The 20,877-nt window shown below is 44.1% G+C and overlaps 2 protein-coding genes across 3 annotated transcripts; both read right to left on the bottom strand.

Moving 5' to 3' along the window:
* Positions 1 to 2,168: 2,168 nt before the first annotated feature.
* Positions 2,169 to 3,895, bottom strand: TMEM174 (transmembrane protein 174). The gene is made up of 2 exons (XM_026035356.1): positions 3,237 to 3,895; positions 2,169 to 2,280 (listed from the first exon to the last, which is right to left on the bottom strand). Exons 1-2 carry the CDS (start codon positions 3,866 to 3,868, stop codon positions 2,169 to 2,171), a joined length of 744 nt encoding a protein of 247 aa, XP_025891141.1. The 5' UTR covers positions 3,869 to 3,895.
* A 6,843-nt stretch (positions 3,896 to 10,738) lies between these two features.
* TMEM171 (transmembrane protein 171) lies at positions 10,739 to 20,730 on the bottom strand. Of its 2 annotated transcripts, none has more exons than XM_026038727.1 (5): positions 20,707 to 20,730; positions 16,555 to 16,679; positions 15,348 to 16,050; positions 14,039 to 14,180; positions 10,739 to 11,028 (listed from the first exon to the last, which is right to left on the bottom strand). In XM_026038727.1, the coding sequence occupies exons 3-5, from the start codon at positions 15,976 to 15,978 to the stop codon at positions 10,797 to 10,799; spliced, it is 1,005 nt and encodes a 334-aa protein (XP_025894512.1). In that variant the 5' UTR covers positions 15,979 to 16,050; positions 16,555 to 16,679; positions 20,707 to 20,730; the 3' UTR covers positions 10,739 to 10,796. The 2 variants fall into 2 exon arrangements, with proteins under 2 accessions (XP_025894512.1, XP_025894520.1); XM_026038735.1 differs by lacking the exon at positions 20,707 to 20,730 and adding an exon at positions 18,010 to 18,060.
* Between the last annotated feature and the right edge of the window lie 147 nt (positions 20,731 to 20,877).

Below are 20,877 nucleotides of genomic sequence, written 5' to 3'. Positions count from 1 at the left end.
CAGGAGAGGGGATTAGACAGAAAGCTCGATCCCACCGCAGGATTCATCAAGCCTGACCTCTGCTCCCACAGCACTAGCTGGAGTCAGCAACCTGCGGACGAAGGGCAGGGATCTGTCCATGTGGAACTAACCAGGGAGTGGGGACCTTCCAGTTTGCTGCTGCAGAGGATGAGTTTGCGTCTGTGTAACATCTGGAAGAGGAGCAAGATATTTCAGGAAAGAGCCTTGTATTTATTTTTAGGTCTGCTGATCCCTCAGTCCTGCGGACATCATGCTGGATGCAGAAGACCTGTGTTTTTCCAGTTACATGTGCTACCTACTAACATCAGGCCTATTGGTGCTAAATGCCTTACGCTCCATGTTCCTCTGGTGAGGAAATCTCGTGCTTGGTTAATAGTCACTGTTTGACAGTTGCTAATCCAGCTTTGAGCCAGTTTGAATGCCCTGTCCCAAAAGTCACCTCTGCTGGGGTAATTGCCAGCTCTAGCACTTGGCACTTCTAAGCAAGCAGGACGGGGAGGTCACAGAAGTGGTGCACGGTGTGAGTGCCTCTCTGCACCCAGAGCTGGTGGCAGGTGAGGCTGGTGGGTGCTCAGTGTGCAGCCTGGCAGGTCTCATGCCCACCTGCCCTCCTGAGTGCTTGCCACATGGTTTTTGTGGCACCTTAGCTGCAGAGGCCTCTGCGTGCAGTTTGCTTCTGAGCGAGCAGGTCCTCACGCGTTAACGACAACTGGCTGGAACTGCAGCGGCCGCGTTGGCGAGCTCGCGCGTTCAGGAATTGATTGTTGCCTTCAGCTGTGCAGCTGAAGCCTGGAGAGCGGCCTGAGCGCACTCCAGTCACGCAGCTCTCTTGCGCTGGACTGTGACCGTTGCCCTCCAGCAGCGCTTGGCTTGAGCCCTTCAAGGAGACAGGCAGGAAATACCAGCAAGGCTCCTGCACACAGCAGGTACAGACCCGGGCAGCTGGGTCAGGGCACTTCTAGGCACGCTCCAAAGCTGAACTTCAGGCATGCATGGAAATACAATATAAAAATTAAAAGACTCACGGCTTGTTCACTGCCCCGTCGTTTAGACCCGCCCCAAGCAAGGCTTTTCAGGACCACAACTCTGGATTAGAGCTTATGCATATCCGTCTTGTGTTGGATCTATTTGTAAATCCATTTGTGTCTACAGTGCCTGGAATGATACTGGTCCTGAAGAGAGAGCTCGATCATGAAAATTCACTGGCTGCTTTAGGGGGCACCTCCAGCTCTGAGTGCTGTTCCTAGGCCCCACCTCCTTCAGGAGGGCTAGCACCACAGCTGCTGCTCTGCCTCCGTGTGCAGCAGACAGCAGCTATGGCTGTTAAAGCTCTCAAAACCCATAGGACAAATCTCTCTCACGGCTTCAGGAAAGCCCTATTTTCATCTGGGACTTTAAATTATTAATCATTAGGGTTCTCAGTGGGAGATGGGCTTACATCCTGTCAGGCAGTGAATAGAACTGAATTTGTAGCGCCTACATTTTGGATGCATGCAGAATCTTGTAGATGTCTGTGTGGAAATGGACAGAGGGCCCTATTTCTACTTAATCTCTTTTGTAGGATGCCCTGGTTCAAGCAGAGAGCTTTGGAGGTGCTTACCCGAGTGGGTGCTGCTGGAGAAGGAAGCAGAGGAAGTCCGATCTGCAGACTGGGCTTACTCGCCAGTGAACTAGACTGAAAAATTAGGCAGGATTAAGATGTTACAGGCACTTAGGCAGATCAAACCTTTGTGCACTTTAGAACTTTCCCAAGCAATTAAGAGGCAAAATAGCTCAGGAGTAAATCAAGTGGTTTCTAATGATGAGGAGCAATTATGACCTTCTACAAGCCCCTTGTGCATTCACATCTCACACTGATTTCAATAGGTCTGAAATTCAGGACCTCTTGAAAGGATCCATTGTTTAGGAACCCTAATATGGATTTAGGTCCCTTAGTGTAATAGCTTTGCTATTAAGCTGCATAGCAAAGGGCTAGCAAATTCTGAGGGAGAAAATGTAAGAAGGGGTTGTTTAAACATCTCCAGTGACACTGAACTCCGTATCAGGACGAAGATGTCACTTAGCCTGCAAGTGTTTACAAAAGAAAGATATTTAGGAGTCAAGAAGCTGACATCTCTCAGAAGTGCAGTCCATTGTCCGTGCTTATTTTATACTCTCCTTGAAGACAGTGGGTAGATTTCCTCGTAACGGGGGGGTGACAGGTCATTGCAGGCATAGTCTTCAAGAAATTCTTCTGGCTCATCAAAACTGTCTTCTGACCTGAAAGTAGAAAGAGGAGCTGGAGCAGAAAGAAAATGTAACAAACACCAAACATAGCAGTAGCCTCGTTGGTGTGTCCTGTCAGCCTTATCCAGGCACTTCCTGGTTTCAGTGAGAGTTTTGCTTGATGAAATGATGAAGTTTTACTACAATCTAACCATTTGTTGTATTATATGTGCAAAGTATAGCAATGTCAAAATGTGACACCTTGTCACACCAATGTCAAAATTTGCACCCTGCCTGTGTATGTCACCCATGGTGGTGAGCACAATGGGTTAGCCAACAAATTTTCAAGTACCCTTTGACAAAGGAATTAAATGAATTATTTTCTAGAAAGCATATTACTAAACATTGCTATAAATTATATATATTTATATCGGATTAAAGCAGTTTCATAGATATTGCTCTGTAATATCTGTGATCTGTATATACCCCCAAATAGGAATATAATAAAAGTTGCTACAGTGGGAGAGGAGAGTACATAATTAGCAAGGATAACACCCGATGCTGAACCAATCTTCTGCTGTCACAAAAACACTGTTTGTGCACTAGGTCTTGTACTGTAATTCTTTTTAGGTGGACTCATCTATCCACACATGTAACCTTCAGGTCAAGAATCATGAAATAACATAAGAAATATATTTTATATATGTAAGAAATATAAGCATAAAAATATACAGACAGAAGCTTATATAGTAATATCTTTGAAAATAACAAGATATTTAGTACACTGAAAATTGAAAGAGATTCAGAATTGAATTTAATTTGGGTGAAAATACTTGCAGAAGCTCTCCATAGATTTTAATGTAGAAATGCTACTAACAAAGAAAAAAAAAAAGTCTGAAGGATTAGGCCCTCCCCTGCAGTATGATTTGTTTCCTTTGAAATCATGTTTAGTATTTAAAAATATTCAGAATTCTGTGTCCACGTATTCTAAGGCATTTCAGAAGACATACCTCTGAGTCCGCGTGTCGTCTGTGAGATAAGGGGAGTAGTTCTCATCCTGTGTAAAAGCTGGGTTATCAAGAGGGTAGGCAGGGCAGAACTGAGGAGAGTCTGGGCTAGGAACTGGTGAGGCACCAGAGGAACCAGCACTGCAGCAGCTGAGCATGGGGTGCAGGTAGGGGGGGTTCACAGCAACGCCTTCCTGCACTGGGTATGGTGGAGGGATGTACTGTACCACTGTAGCACCGTGGAAAGTTATAGGCTGGTTAATTCCTGTGAAAACAAAGGACTGTCCACTTGCCGTCTGGTCGACTTCTGATGTGTTCTCATCTCTCTCTTTACAGGATTTGCATGTAAGCATGTTGAATTTGCAAACAGCAATCAGAATAAAAGTCACGCCGACAGAGAGCAGAATAGGCCCCAGTAACTGAGTCCATTCCAGGTGAGTAATGCCGTCGTATTTTATCCATCCCATCACAGTGAATGTGATTCCCACCAGCCCCAAAAACACACCTGAAAAGAGCAAAGTGGCACCAGCTTTATCACCATCTGACACCATGACATCAGATCTGTTAGGCTGATAAGGAGTGACAGAAAATACATTAAGGGAGAAATCTTCTATGTTGCTGTTGTTCTGCTCCATTCCTAAGTGTAACCTATCTTCAGCCTCAACAGAAGAGTGTTTGTAAGGGCCTCTGCTGAGTATATAAAGTCAAAGGTTCAGGTTAATTATACAAGAACTTTGTGTGTGTATGGTTAACAGGGTCCATCATGTGAAAGAATAAACTTTGCTTAGAAGAATAAAGGTCTGGGAAGCGAGGCTTGAAGTGATCACTTAAGATTTCTTGAATTACCACCAATGCTTCCGAAACAACTTCACCCTTGCATGGTTACTTGTCCCCTTGTTTATCCTCTTCTTTAATTTGGCACCCACTGATATTTCCTCCCTGTGCCCATGACAGACAGGAGAGAAAGGAAGCTGCAGACACCACAGCTTTTCCTGGGCCCCGTGCCAGCTGATGTGTCCAACATATGGACAGCATATATTTAGTCAATAGCACTGCGATGACTCCCTCCCTCCCTCCCTCCCTGTCTTTGGGCAGTCACTGACAGCCCAGATCTGCAGGAAAATACATGGCCATCATGGTGAGCACTTCACAGTGTTCTGAAGTGTGGCATTTATAGTCACATCTGGACCTGGATTGCAGCTCTTTCTGCAGTCCAGAACTTTCATGGTTGAAAAATATCCAGGTAAGCTTTCTGATGTTTTGCCAGTAAGGGCTAGTGGCTTGAGCGGGAGAGTAAGCAGAAACAGAGTGGGGAGTACGGAGCAGCCTGACAGGTCACAGGAAACAAAGTTCCTTCAGGCAAGCCGAAGCTTTTCAGCTGTAGGAAGGTAGCGTAATTACTCTGTGATTTCCCAGAGGACATTTAGATTTCCCAGAGGACCTCTATCCTTTCCTTAGAGCTTAGATTGAGCAATGCCTGCATTCCCTAAATGGTGTACACCTGCAGGAATGAGAAAGTGTCTCCTACAATGTTAAACCTTGCAGAAGGTTACCTTGAAGAAGGTAAGTTCTGTGTTCAGAAGTTCAGAATATTTATTTTTCAGTTTAAATTTTTCAGTTTCAATTCCTTTCTGACAAAAATATGTAGATAATATATTCTCTGCTTTCCATTAATTCCTGGGATTTCCTGTTTGAAACAGGCCCTGCAATAATGGTAGGATTAATACAACATGCTGGCTGCAGCTAGTTTGCAATCTGCACAACAACCCAAGCTGTTGTCAGAATCTTACAGATCTCCTACTACTAATTTAAATACCTCAGACTTCAGCAGGATCAAGCCCTAAGCAAGGATACACTAGGATTGCTTTCCCATATCTCATATAGTAAGCAGGCTGATTAATTGGATATTGAGATTTTCTGTTTACTAGTAGTTTCAGACTAAAGTAATTGCTGTCCCAGTGTTCTTATAGAATGTGTAATTCCTTAACAAGCAAAAATCTTCAACTATACAATCTGCTTAGTAAGGGAGTACAAGCAAAATGGAGATTATTCCTCAGGTAGTAGAACGTATTTTTGTTAATAGTAGCTCTGTGGAAGCAAGTTTATCCTGAGATTTAAAAAGTAAAAGTAGCCTTAGATCTAGATAACACTTTTTTTTTTTTTCCAGGCTGCTTCTTCAGAATTAGTAAAGGTGCTTTTACTCTATTGTGCATGCTTATCACACAGCGTGATATGTGTTCAGTTCTGAAGCTACTGCTCACAGAATTCAGTGTTTCCAGTATTGATGCTGAATGCAATTGCAGATGTATCTTTCTCTTCTGATTTGTCAGCAGCTGGATCTAATGCTGGACTCCTTAAAACATAATCAGGAAGTTGTCAGAGCCTGTTGTTATGGCTGTTCCTAAAGTCTTCATACAAATGTACTCAAGATCAGGCCTTCCCTCAGAACCAGCTCTAGCCAAAGCACTGCACACCACTCAATCAAAGCATTAGGGCTCACAATGTAAGAGCATCATATTACTGCAGCTATACAGAAAAGCTCTGAATTGTCAGATAAGCTCCCATTATGAATAATAATAGCCCAAACGAAGTCACCTTAACTTTATATTGGTAAACTAAAGGTTTGCTATTCCTCTCTGAAAGTCAGTTTTTTATCCATACCATGAATCATTCCTGTCTTTGTTCATTGAGTCTTCCAAGTTTTCCAACATCCCTTTTAAAGCAGTGTTATATCACTATAGCTGTCTCACCAATGACATAAAGAGATGTAATATCACCTGCTTACTCTCCTTGAACCAAGAGCCGGAGCACCTCTGCTCTCCTGTGCAAGGAGCGCTGGGTGCTTACTGGAGTCGGTGTTTTCCAAGCCAGGTGCTGCAGTATCTCGTGGCTTTCATTCCATGTCTCTGGCTTAGGACCTATCTTACTGGCTGACAAGATGGACAGCTGGAGAGTACCAAGGATTTCTTCCAACACCCCTTGTCACTTGACTTTGAAAACAGAATGAAAAATATTTCTTAATATTTTGTACAGTTGGATCTAAATTTAAATTCTACTTTTTCTTGTAAACTGTATCCCTTTGTCTTTAGGATTTGATGTACTCCAAGCTTCCCATGTTTCTCCCATTACATTACTGTAGCAGTGTTACATTCAGGTCACTGTCAAGATCTAAGAGACTTAACAGATCACATTTCTTTCTTTTTTTTTTTTTTTTTTTACTCTGCATTTGTTTTGCTGAGTAAATGGATATTCTGGAATTCACTTAAGATGGCGATTTCCTAAATGAGTCCCTTTTATAAGGGAATAACTGCTGAACAAATTGAAGCAGTTTTGTAAAATGGAACAAAGTGGACTGAGTTGATTAGGTTTCTAAAATCTTTATCTGCTTTGTCATACAGACAAAATTACATCTCCACTATCTTCAAGTGGTTCCCTGGTTTATTTCAGGATCTTTTTTTTCCAAATGGATGTTGTTGGCAGATACTGCTGCAGTATCAGATATTCAGTTCTGCTTCAGGGACCTTACGCCTCTCAGGCTGGCACTGCTTTGCTTTCTGCTGCTCAGCATAATTTTCCACCACTAATGCAATCTTCCCCTGCAGCGCTCGCTGTTGGGAGCAGATTTTCTGTAGTGCTCTGCACTTCTTCAATTCTCTAACCTGGTTCAAGAGTCATTCTAATATACACTGACAGGCTTCACTTAATCCTATTTTTATTCCTTTCCTTCTGCTATCAATTTTCACTTAGTCATTCACATTCTAAGTCTGTCATAGTAAGATTGTATTTTCTTACATGCTGTGATATAGCCAAGGACCTGCCAGCATTAAAAGGATGTCATATAAAATAAAACTATGTTGTATTACAATATTACACATTAATCAGCTTTAAAAAAAAAATGAAATTATCCCTCCAACCCCCCGTCATGGGATATTCACTTGCAGGACGATATCGAAACCAAAGATTCTATTAGGAAGGACTTTTTTCCTCAAGAAAGTATGCTGTATTTGGCATCTGTATTGAAAAATATGAAGGAGCACCAATCTAGGTGAAGACTGACACATCACTTGCAGAAACATGTTGGTTTTGACAGAAGAAACTGCCTGGGTAGAGAAATGCCCATGAGCATATAGACCATGACAATCCCTGGTCATAAAGATGCAGTGGAAAAGGGATAGTGGGAGAGGTGCGCAGAGCAATAAATGTGGATAGCAACCCTCCCTTTCCCATGGAAGACTTAAGGAAACAGCCAAGTACCTGGGATTTTATTTAGAAGTTTGACTAATGGTAAAGCAGGAATGCAGATTCCTCCTGTGCCTCAGGAAATCTTTCAGACCTGCTTCCTAAGGACAGATCTACAACCCACAAGGGGCTGGGGGGGTGGGTGCAATCTAACAGGGCCTGTGTGCAGCTCTCCTGATAATGCAGCTTCGCTGTAGAGACCTGCGAAATGACAGTTTGTCAGGTAAGTTAGATTTGCAATTAGAAATGCTGGTGATGAAGGAAAAAAGATTTATTTTAGAGGCATTTATTTACCTATCTGTGAACCCCTTTCATGTCCAAATGACTGTCATGTTCCAAAGAGAAGCAGAGCCATGTCAGTGAGTCACCAATGAAGACAGACCTCCACTTCGCCTGCAGAGGGTAAGCAGGCCTGACCTCCCACTTTGTTTAAGTAAGTGGGAATCAGTAACTAACTTAATTTGCTCCCTGGCATTTGTATGTCAAGCGCTTCAGCTAACCTTAGGGCAGGAAGAAGGTTATAGCACCATTCGTGTGATAGTAAAATATGTCACTTCCTCCATGAAAATGCTACTCGGTATTATTTTGAGCTAATTTTACGGTTTTACAAGGTGTTGCTTCCCTTCTAATATGGACATTTAACCCTCTGCTCCCCCCATCAAGAATTCCTTCTACTAATGCTGTTCATCCAGTGCTAGCGGTGGCGGCAGATTGGCCAGCCTCTTAATCACATTCTCTAACCTTACTCAAATAGATCTCGACACAGCAAACAGACACTGTCGTCCCGGCTGTGTTAGTTTTCCATTAAGCTGGTTGCGGAGATGTACCCAGCACATCCAATGAATTTTAGAGGAATGACCTCCATATATGCAAAAAAAGAAAAGATGCTTACACAGCTGCAAGTTATAGTGTTCACTAAGTATCCTCTCAATATACAGAGAAATTCTGTGGAGCCTCTTCTTGTTTTTATTTTTTTCCCCAGAGGTATGTAATACCTACCCCTCTCCATAAATTCAGATGCAAAGAGCTGACTGAAGAGTCAGGCCACCAGCTTTAAAAAGCCTGCTTTCCATGAAGGTGGGCTTTTGTTTGTTTGTTTTTAGAAAGAAAATGAGCCATGCTGGAGATTCCGCAATAGAAGGTGAAAGCAATAATGCTGAAGAGGAAGGTTACGTTTCATTACCCGAGGTCTCAGCTCAAAGTCAACATATGTTACTTGACTTCTCTGGTCTCTTGGGTACATCTTCTGAACAACTGACAACTGACAACACAATTGCTGACAACACAAAAGGTTAATAACATTTCAGATAGGAATCAGATATGACTTTTTTTTTTTAAGAAAGAAAGATTAAGCATACTTTAAAAACAAATCCGTGTTTTCATTAAGCACTCATTGATTTTTTGCTTTTCAATAAATGAGTGTTCATCAGTAATGTAAACAACAGAACAAAGCCCACATGGGTGTTTGTCTGCGTATGATTTTTAAGGTAAAATCCCCCAGCTTCTGCACTCATTATGCAATAGTATGACAGAACTGGAATTTTACATGTGCAAGATATGCATGAAGCATGCGGCTGCCCAGCGTAAGGAACAAGGTGAGAAACATAAACACTACAACAAACAAACACACACAGAGTTTTGTTTCAGAAGGCATTTTAAATCCAGCAACCTTTAAAAAAAACTCCTTACAAAGACTGGAGGGAAGGGAGAAGGGGCAGAGAGGATGCTGGCTTGTGTAGGTGCCTGTCTTCCAATGTCCTTCCATGGGCATTTTGCATGTCTGAGTCATGCGCGTCGAACCAGCTCCCCCAGGCTAACTCTCTGTCCTTGGTGTGCCTGCTCACTGCTCTGTGTGCTCCAGTCCCTCAGCTCTATTGCTGGCTCAGTTTACCCCCATCCCTGGCTTGCTTGGTTTTATATGGCCCCACAGAGGCCCCCAGCACAACAGAGGAAGTAAGTGGCCGAAGGCAGGAGCATCTCTGCAGAAACGTATTCAGGGCAGATGACACGAGGTACAGAGAGGAAACTGAGTGCGTAATTCAAATCTTACTCTGTTGCAGTCAGGTTCCCCAAAATTCACCAGGGACTTGCTGTAATTGAGATCCAGGAGCATGCAAGTGCTTGACCAAGGCACTTGGTCAAACAAGGCCAACATCTCTCTTGCAAGATGTTTTCATGTTGTTAAGTTCACTTTGCAGAACCAAGCCCACATAGTAGCTCTGCCACCTTCTGTTTCTGGGAACAAAACCAGGTAATTTCTCAGGGGATTCCAACAGGTTTCAGATCAACTGATAGAGTACCAAAGGCGGCAGCAACTCAGTTTCTGCAAATTAAACTTATCTACTAGCAGAAAATCCTTCAGTTCAGGAATGGGTGTACACATTTATAAAGTAGAAGTGGAACCTGTTCTCACTCATCCTGGAGAAAGGGAGCTGCCGCTAACTTAGGGGGCTGTACAGACAGATGCTCTAGAAGAGGCTTGTATTTCTCAAAGGCCTGAGAAATGCTGCGTCAGTTAAAAATGTGCATTGTCTGCATTTCCGTGAAAGAGCCATTTGCTGATAAATAATCTCTGCTGCTGGAAAATACTGTTGTTAAATGGAGCTCACTGTCAAAAAATAAATCAGGGCGGCTTGTATAAACCATGAGTGATGATATATAATAATAGTAAAAATCCCCATGAAATCACTCATTACCACAGTTAAACTGTTCTTGGCTTATTTACTACCCTCAGCTTTGCCTTAGGGCTATTAACTGATGGCTAAAACTGATTTTCAGAGAGATTATACTTACGTAATGACCGAGAAAGTCTAAATTAAGCTGTGTTTGTTACCAGGCAAACCAAAAAGCACGCATTTAAGTTCTCGATATTTGCTCCTCCTCTTGCAAATGCTGTCAGACTATTATACAAAGTCAGTAACTTTGCAAACAAGTATTTTCCAGAAAAGTCATACAAAAATAGAAATAAAAACGCTTCCCTATTATTTCTTTTCTTTAGCTCCAAACAGATTTAATTAAAATAAGCAAAAAATGGCCCTACTTAGTGCCTCCATTATATAAAGAACAACTAAAAATAGATACTAAAGCTGTAACAGAACAAGATGAACATTTAACATTATTGCAGTGATCTGAATCTCTTCAAACCATTAGCTCAGACTAGCATTATCTAGTATTTCTTGAAACCCCAAATCATCATTTATGCTTTTTGATGAAAAAATAGACACAGCCAACATTATTGCTTTTATTACAAAATGTAAATAAAATCAAAAATCTTAAGTCTGAGTGTACAATTTCATTTAAAAATGAAGTCTAGTTCACAGTTCCCTATGAGCTGGTGTCAGATGTGGCTAAGGAAATAGTTGAAGAAGATGAAGACGAGGATGGAGAATATTCATTATTTGTCATTGATGCTTCTTTTTCTTCATATTTTGGAGGCGATTCAGAGGAAGGATACAGCATTGGTAAAATATCTGAAGGTGAACTGCTGCCAGAAATTGTGTATATGGTTTCATAGTCTCTAGTAGCGACTGTTCTTTCATCATTTGCAAGTTGTAATCTGTAAAACATAAAGCTGCATATTAGTATATTTCACTTTTTTTTATAGGAAGCAGAATTCTACTTGCCTTACATAAGCATACACACATGCACACATTCCGTAATACATGTAATACACAGAGAACTTGCATAAGCACTTGGATTTCATACTATGGGCTCTATTATGACTCATATAAAAATTACATTATTCAGAGGGGACGGGCAAACAATCTCCCTGCTAACCTTTCACATCATCAACCACAGGATGGCTTAGGGTATTAGCTGCTTCTGGCGGGGCTATCTCACAATCTCATTAATTCTTCTGATCCTAACATAGCCTCCTTTTCGTAGTCTACAAAATTCGTGATTTCCTCTTCTCTTACAATATACTGTTTCTAGTCCTAGAACTACATCACTAAAATCACAATCCTTCTAATCTGAGATCTTAAATTAAAAGTTACTTGCATTTTTCATTAAGCTTTACAGCAATCCATGAGAAGCATAAGCAGCAGCGTTCCTGCTTGGAGCTGGAGAAACAGAAGCAACTAGGCAGCAATGGACTGCTCAAGCTCACAGTGACACTCAAGGACAGAAGCCAGGTATTCACTACCTTCCTCTTAACTATTATAACTAGGTACTGAACATCCATACCACTGCTTCCCTCATAGCTTGTTCATGTCAGCTTGGGGCCAGGCAATATCAGGAACTCGGTGCCTAAAAGATCTCAACATTTCACCTAAGCTGCTTCCCAAGAAAAGGAAGAAGAAATCTGTTTTTTTCCTCATAATGTGCTCCTAGAGCTGATTCATTCTGTGCACATCTATGCCTCTACAAACACTGCCTGAAGAGCAGGAACGCAGCATAGCCACGTCATCTTTAGTGCGGTCATTGCTGGGTGTTTATGGGAGAAAGAGCAGAGCCCATTGAGGGAATGCTACAGGACACAGTGCTGAAACACTCCTGGGATCCTCATACTCCTGGGATCACGCCATGACCTACCCTCCTGCAAGCTTCAACAGTTCCTGCTGACAGCACACAGGGCAATACACAGAAGAAGCAAATCTCAGTTGCCCAGTAACCACCAGCTGTGAAAGCAGAACTGCTTTTGAAAGATGGGGATCTTCAGCTATGGCACTAGGTTAGGAGGAATGAGACCACTGCTTTTTCTCCAAGACTGGAGGAGAACCCGTTTGCTGCATTCATGATGCCTTAGCTGCTACCATGTGCAGATAATACTCTGGCAGAGCATGGCCAAGGGACACCCAGAGGCAGTAGCAACCCACAGGGTATCTGTGATGGCCCTGGAGAAAGGAAAGAGTGATAACTGGAACTCCTCAGCCACAGACTGCCAAAGCAAGAGCTCCAGGGTCCCCACATCCAAGGCTGAAGTGATTTGTCCCCCCCAGAAACACTTAACCCACTAGAAATTGCCCCAACATGTTAGATTGCAAACTACCTCCTTGGGTACATATGTTCATGACCTAGAGAAGTTCACACAGGTATGACTGAATTAATGGGGTCATACGTGAGACCTTGAGCAGAGGGAGGACATTCCTGAGGGGAGGCAATTGATTCAGCCAGAGGGAATCACATAGAGGAAGAGATGAAGGGAGAAGGGTGCTTAGTACAGGCACTAGCAGCAAGAAGCTCCCAGTAACTTTGAGGGTCACAGGACATTTTTGCCTCTCTCCTCCCTTTGCTTTTCCTTCTTCAGAGCAGGATGTGCTATGTGCTCTTTTTCAGGTACGCACTCTCGCCCCGCTTTTTGCTAGCTCCCATTGTCTGTACATTGCAATAACACAACTTACATTTTACACTTCAGAGCTCACATATTACATTCACACAGTCTGAAAACAGTCAAAGGCTTTTGCACTTGACAAAATGAAGTTTGTTTCCTCCCCTCCCTCAAGCAATTCATGCTTCATCACAGGAGGCACAGGCTTCTGGAAAGTGTTTTTTGCTTAATCAGCCCCATCCCTCTCACATTCCCATCTGCCCTCATCACCCTGAATTAGCATATGTGTAAAGCACCCAGTAGAAGAATCAGATTCCCCTTAGCTTTGTACAAACAAAACACTCGCTCAAACTATTTTAAGTGGAAAAACAGCAGACATGAAGCATATGGGTAGTTAGAGTTTAATCACCTTCAAACTGAACCTCAATCAAACGTGAGCAGTCAGTGTCTCCTACCATTTCTAGATGTTATATATGTTTTTTTTTTTTTTCCTTTCTTGCTTGGAGTCTATCTCACACTAGGAGAATCTCACACTGGTAGTCAGAGAATAAGTTGCTCTTTGATGAAGTATTTTATTGTGTAGGGTTCCCCCTTCGCCCCAAGTGAGGGAGGGAAAAACGGCCCTCTAGGTCCCCATGACACAAAATTTGAATCTGCAGCTCTTGCCAGCTGGATTTGATGGTAGCAGCATCTAGCTCATCATCTATGTTGAATGTTAAGAAGAGTAGCTGCACAGGGTGGTTATGGGAGGTAAGGTATGTCTTCACGTGCAAGGGCATTGCAACCCCCTTTCTCCAGTACCACAGAACCTCCTGCTCTTCAGTGTAATGGCATTATCATCAGAAGCCAACCAAGCAGGAATGGGGCTTGCTAGAAGAGCTCTCCCAGGGGTTTAGGGCCTGGACAGCACTATCAATGCTGAAGCCTCCACCAGCTAGGTTGTTTCCAACATGCAGCAGTGTGGCCACTGTGCTACTGAGGCCCTGCTGTCACAGGCACCTTCTCTTGGTCAGTCCATGATAGCAATATGTAATAATATGTAGATAAGGCCAGTAATTTAAGTTTTTTTCACTCCAGGAGTTCTTTTCAGTTATAATCTAGAATTTAACCTTCCTGAAGACACTAGTTTTGACTCCCCTGTTGCACAGGATATTTTAATGTCAGTAAGGTATTTTACAGTAAAGTATCTGAGAAGTGATGCATAAGTAGACTTTATAGTGCTTAATAGAGAAAATTAATTCAGTTTTATTTAAGATATCTAAGATACTTCTCAAGATATGAACAAGAAAAGTCTTACCCATCACTGAAGATAGTGTGATATGGTGGAGGGTTTTCACTTGCTGGCAAACCACTCGACATAAGACAACGAGTCACAGTTGGTGACAGAGGGTCAGCAAAATAAGGAGGTGGAGGAGGTGGGAATACCATTACAGCATCACCTGGGCAGGGGGAGAAGAAAACCCCAAGCATCAATTACTGCTCTTGAAAAAACAATGAGTACCTCCGTTCACTGTATCCTAGAAGAAAGCTTCCCTGTCTCAGGTACGTACAGATATTGCAGTACCAACCTTTAGCACAGTGATCCCACACATAGAATTATGTTCTGGGCTACAAAAAGTACATGGGAAGTGCATTAAGAAGCAGTTATCCTAAGAGAAATGTATCACATTCATAAATAGAATATTTCACTAGAAAATACAGGTAAGGGGAAAAAAAATTCCATCTAGCTACAAGATGCTAGTCTCTTCACTGTTGGCTGTCTCCAGAAGCTGGATGTTCGAACCACATTTCTGTTGGCTTATGCAAGGATATGCAAGTATTTAGTTCTCTGTACAAACCTGAAATGGGACATTGCTTATGTCATGCACATCTATTCCAGTGTGGATAAGATTATTAAATTCATTAACTTTTCTGAGACATCTAACCATCATTTCTGCAAGTCAAGTTACAGGCCTGTACATTGTTTTGACCAGCAGAAGAGGCAAGAACCGTGCATAACAGAGCTCAGTTCTAGTCAGTGAGGTGACAACTGAGCAATGCCAGGCCCAACTCATCACTGATAGCTCTTTAGCTCTCACCAAGAGTAATCTCTATATACAGTTCATGGGCTATTCAGTGACATGCAATATGCAGGGAAACACATCCTGCTAACAATCACATAGAGCTTGAGTGGATGCATTAACAGTGGCATCTTGCACTTATACCTGACTGATGGAAAATCTGACCATTATTCAGGGAAATACTGTATAGGAAACATTCTCCCGTTTAATGGTTCAACAGAACTCCACAAGTATCAAATATAGTTATAGAAGTCATTAAACCTGTGATTTACTTCCTTTTCAAAGAGTATAGCTGACACTAATCTTGGACTCATTTGTGCCAGACAACATGGTTTTGTTTGCACAGACCTTTAAATGTTTCTTTTAATGCCAAAAGAGCAGTTTTATCCTTTGGAAAGAGAGATAACTGAAGTGACCTTTGGGGAAAACATGCAAGATTGTCTGGTTTAACACACCAGAGCTGAGACACAGAGCCCATATGAGTAAAAGGCACAGATGTAAGCTGTTAGTGAAAAAAGTCCCAGAGATAATGCATTATTTACTCACCTACTGTAACTTGAAAGGATTCTGGACTCTGAGGACGTTCTTCATTTTCACAAGATTCTTCACTGAGATTTAAGTTTTGTTTCTTTTTAACATGAGCTATCACAAAGAAACATAACCCCGTGAGCACAATCAAAGGGCCCATGATCTGCAGCGACAGGAAGCCACAGCCCTGCAGATCCACTTCAGAGCTGCTGGTGTGGTTGTACTGCGTGCCCTGCCAGCCGGGGCTGCAGCCAGGAACCCAAATGCCCAGGATGCTGATTAGCATTCCACTGGTTAAGAACAGGAACCCAAAGATAAGAAACTGGGCGAACTGGCAGCTCCCTCGACAAAACACAAGGCTGTATACCTGCTCATTTTGCAACTGTCTCTGTCTTATATAGAGCCTGGCCCTTGATCGTGCCAATAAAACACAAACTAGTCCAGTTATGGCCAGCAGAGGCCCAGCAGCCTTAAGGACCCCGTTGCAGTCACTGAAGGTTCCAGACGGGCACGACTGTAGGATAAATACTGAAAGCAGGAAGCCAGCACAGAGCAGGACAGCTCCAAAAACAAAAAGGAAAAAAATAAGTTTTCCATGGCGTCCATTAATTCCTTCACCTCCTGGTACGGGAGCAGCCCCTGGATACATTACAAGAGAATCTCCTCAAGTAGATGAGGTTTTTTCCTCGATAACATTCAGTCACAGAAAACTGGAGTACATCTGGGAACACACAAAGCAAAAGGAGTCAACAGTGGTGCTAGCTACTTCATACCATTCACTCTTGTGAATAGACTATGCAGCCCATTTCAGCTGGATCTTTTGACCTATTTACTGTTTGGCAATATCCCCGTTATGGAATAAAGTGCCTGGTTGAGTTTGCTGTCATTGACTACAGAGGAAGGGACATCTTTTGCCTTATGGTTAGACTGAAAACAACTACAGTGCTCACAAATACTGTTGGGCACCTAAATTGTTTTTGTATATATACAGTCTTACAGTCAAATGGACATTATTTTAAAACATTGAATCTGTGCAAGGAGACTAGCTTTCCTCTTGAGGGGGAAAAACAAAAACACTGGAAGAGAAGAAGGTTGTATCGTGAATTTGCAGGAAGTGACAGTTGTCACTGAAGCAGAGTTGGAAAATAATATACTGCTGAAAGAACCTTAGTCCAAATGAATACTGATTGCTACTGGACTCTAACCAAACAAATCTAATACATACCTTTCAAAGCATGCAAGTCTCGCTTCTCCTTCAGCAGGCGAGAGCCTTTTCAGCCTCTCTCCCTAAATAGATTTCTGTCCTATATAACCACAAGAGCAAGGACATAGAAGATTTTTGGTCCTGTTCTGAAAAGATAAAAAAAGAAAGCCATGCTAAATAAAGATTGCACACTTCAAGTCTCACTGTTTTGTAATCACAGCTGGCAAGCATATTGCTACCACACTTCCTTTTGACTTTCCCTACTCCCAAATCCTTTGTATGGGCTACCTAAAGAAAACTTTAGATAGTAATATAGCAGTTCCCAGAAGACTTCTAAGCCCATAAGAGTCTAGATTCAAAAGCAAGACAAAAGAAAACAAACCAGTGCTAAGGTTAAAACCTGAGTATGCAGGGTAACATGCATGAGAAGCCTGCTGGACGTGGACAAGGGCAGGGAAAGCCTGAGTGAAAGTCAGGGAAGTGCGCATGCAAAGAAAGCAAAGTCATTTCTGCTGCTGCCTAGGAGGAAGCTGGTACTTCTGTGGCTTAGGGATCGGCTGGTTACCTGTACCCCATACTGCAGTGGCTGACAACCAAGGAGACACCTCTCCAAGAAGCTGACCAGAAACCCAAAGGGAGGCCAGGCTTCAGCCTCTTCTTCACTGGCTTCTACTGCCCTGCTCCTAACTCAGGCAACTTCAAGCTGAAAGTTTAATGGCTGTATTTCTGAACCCAAAATGCGTTATGTTGGTCACCTCTCCTTCCTTTATTCTACTGCTCTTTCCCAAGTTATCAGGAGCAATTTTATCAGCTGTACTCCATACACGCCCCAATGTCTAGAAAGTTCTCAACATTTTCATAACTGATCTAATGTGGTTCAAAGGCACTGAGCTACCACCATGGAACCAAGTAAAGAGCCTCAATACAAACATTGCATTTTCAGACATAGCTGTCTAAGATGTCTTTCAGCTGAGGCACATTAACCCTTCTAACAGCAACACACTATAATTAGAGGGAAATCTGAATCCTTTTCCTTGCAATTCCCTCTAGGGAAGAAAACATGGAAATAAGTACAAGTTAATTAGGACAAAAGGAAACAATGTGAAGTGAAAGAGTATTCAATGTTTCTGCCCTTCAAAAAAGCCCCAAAAGCCAGAGATTTGTTTTCATTGCTCCAACACAGCGCCTGCTTCTCTTCCACTAGTCTTCTTGTTATGAGATTAAGTTAAAACACACATTAGAAATGAAGCATGGGCATATTTTCTTAATTCTTTCAAGCCACAAAAAGAACATTGAGAACAGCCTGTTGTGGCTTTGAAGATGAAAGAGACAAATTTTATGCTGCAAAGTCCAAAGGAGGACTAATTCCATTTATGCCACCACCAAAATTTAATAGTAAACCCAAGGAAAGATTAACTTTTATTTCTTGAGTTTCAAGAAAAAAAAATACTGCAAGAGCAGTAAGCCCTGTATTACCTATATGTTTGAAATAGTTCTGCTAGATCAACTGCCTCCACATGCACACATAAGAATATTCCCTCCATATTTAGCTTGAGAGCAGGCATGGAAATTCCAGGTCAGGAGCTGCAAGGACAGAGTTCAGCAGAGTGGAGACAGTTAAGCATGAGGGATAGGGACATGGAAACAGAGTTTGCAGGGGAAGCCTGCTTAGGAGCTTAACTGGCATCACACAGTGCTCTGTGCTTCTCTAATTCTGGCCCATGACAGGTAGGTAGAATAGGAAATAACAGCCTAGTTTGTTGGGTTTTTTTTGTGCATAACAGTTTAACTTTCACACTACAGGCAACTCCAGGAATTTAAAAATATATTTTTAATTCTGAAACTGGAACTTGGCTTACTAGTTTGAGCCTTCAGAGATCATATTTGCCAAGATTTCTACTGCAACCAGCAGGGCTATAAATTTACTCTCCTTTACCCACATGAAATTTGAGATCCTCATGCAGTCATATGAATTCAGGAATTGAGGATTAAAAGGAAGGAAAAAAAAAAGTACTGGAAGTAGTAAAACACTTCTGTCCTTCCATTTTACATTTCCCTGATGAGGCCCCATTCTTGCATGCAAAAAAAGCACCCAGATCACTGCTAACAAAAGGTCTAATCTCTGTTGTCATTTGAAAAGCAAAAAAGCCCCACACAATCTGCTTTAGTCCATAATGACAACCCCATTAGAAGCCACAAGCCATTCTTTCCCGTGGCTTTCTATTAAAATGTCCCCCTTACGATTTTTAACTACTATTGGGAAGCTGCTGCTGCCACCATTCTGCAATGTTTTCTTCCAAGTTCAGACCTGAACGGCGACAGGACAATCTCCATCTAGGGAGAAATCCTCTTCATTCAGAGTAGTTACTGCTTGTTAGTGTATCACAGTTTTCCCTCTGGATCACACTCTCGATAGCCAGCGAGCGCATCTTTGCGCAAGCCCAGCTGGGCAAATTAAAAACAAAGTGGAGTTTGCTATTTCCTTCACCACACACCTCCCTTCCTCCAAGATGTTTTTAAATCACTTAATGAAAGACATGGGAGAAATGCCAGCTAGCTTGACATAAAATTACTAAGAATACAAGCACTGAGACATTTTGAGGTGCCAAACATATTCAATTTGTCATCTTGTGTATTCAGCCTCTAATTACTGCCTGTCATTCATCACATGCAGTATGAAACTCTGATATCCCACAGGGAAGACTTTCAAAATCTAGCAGCTTGGCACAAAGATTCCTAAGGAGCCAGTGGCTGTGTCAGACAACACGGTTTGAATGGGCTGACAAAATGATGATATTGGCTCAGCATAACAGGGTAACACTACACTGATATTTATAACAGTTGCAGGTGGAACAGGAATGAACATCAGGAAAAGCACAAGGAAGCAGCTGGAGTGGAAGTTCCAGGAAGGGGGATGGATCCTGCCAGTCTCCAGACAACTGCACCAGGGGTCCTTCTCACCACCACATGGCCAAGCATCAAGGAGCTCTGCCAAGCACACAGCTACACTCCCTCAAGGTGCTGCCAGCTACTAGCCCTGCAGACCACAAGAGAAAAATGGCTGGTCCATAGCCCTTCCTCACTCGATCTCCTCAATCCTCCTCGCTCCATCGCTGGTGGGTGGCCATGATGCAGTGCTGGACACGAGCGCCCAGGAGGGTGACAGGCTACACGGAGACGCTGGTGAAGCACACACTAGTACTGACTTGCTGGGGCAAAGGTAGATAGAGGTGAGGCCCATGCACATGGTTAAAACCAGAGATGTCTTTTCTCCCTCTTCCAACAGGTAGCACCAGACAGAGCAACTTCTGGCAGCTTCTAGGAGCCTGTCCCACAGGAGTAGCAAAAGACGCAGGCAAGAAGACTTGGAGATCTTTGAGAGGACACAATTGTGACCATGAGGACAACAGAGGCCTGGATGTTCCTCAGAGCCTTCCCATCTACTGTTTGTGCAGCTGAGCTCGGGCCCTGAGCACAGCCAGCCCCTGGGCAAGCAGTTAAGCAGGATGGCATTTGGGAAAAGCGCCTTTCCCCGGGGGCCCCCTCCTTACGCTGCAGCACACCAGGCGTGCTGCTTCCAAGCGCTGCAGGGACTGCATGAGGGCAGGTGCATCCAGCGGGGGAGCCCGCCCCAGGGACACGGAGCCCTGCACGGGGAGGGCAGCCCAGCACTGCGTGCAGCGGGGCACGTACTGACCCACCCGCACGCGGGACAGCGGCACACAGGGCCGGCCGCAGGCGGAGGGAGGCCAGCCGGGCCCGCTGGCAGCGGCGAGAGGCTTCTCTCCCTCCAGGGCACCCGTGTCCTACATAAGCGGCACGCGCAACAGCAGCCGCAGCCTCCTCTGCCGCGGCTGCTCGGCACGCTCAGACACATCGTGAGGGCAGCCCCGCGGCGGGCCGGGCTCCCGAGCAGCCCCCTGCCCCGCGGCCGATCCCCGCACGTCCTCAGGCTCGCCCCGCGGCTGCGGCCCGCCGTGCGCGCGGCTCCGCGCAGCGAGGCGGCCCGGCCCAGCCCAGCCCAGCCCGGCCCGGCCCGGCCATCACGGCCACGGCACGGCGCCCGCCCCGCCGCCGAGCAGGGCGGCTAGAGCTGCAGCAAGGGCGGGCAGGTGCCTGCCCTGCCGGCCGCGCCCAACCCGCCTCCCCCAGGGCCGCGCGGACACCCCTTACCTGCCCGAGGCGCGCGGCGCGCCGCCGCCGCCGCCGCTATTTAAGCACCTGCGCCGCCGCGCGCACCTGGGCCGGGCCGCGCGGCGCCGGGAGGCGGAGGGAGCGGCAGGGCCGCCCGCGGCGCCGCCTCCGCCATCGTGCCCGCCCGCGGCTCCTCCTGCTCCGCTGCCG

The sequence above is a fragment of the Nothoprocta perdicaria genome, unplaced genomic scaffold, assembly GCF_003342845.1.
Source record: "Nothoprocta perdicaria isolate Ctin4 unplaced genomic scaffold, notPer1 scaffold_1, whole genome shotgun sequence".
Lineage (NCBI taxonomy): Eukaryota > Metazoa > Chordata > Aves > Tinamiformes > Tinamidae > Nothoprocta > Nothoprocta perdicaria.
This window is presented reverse-complemented; position numbering and strand designations above follow the sequence as displayed.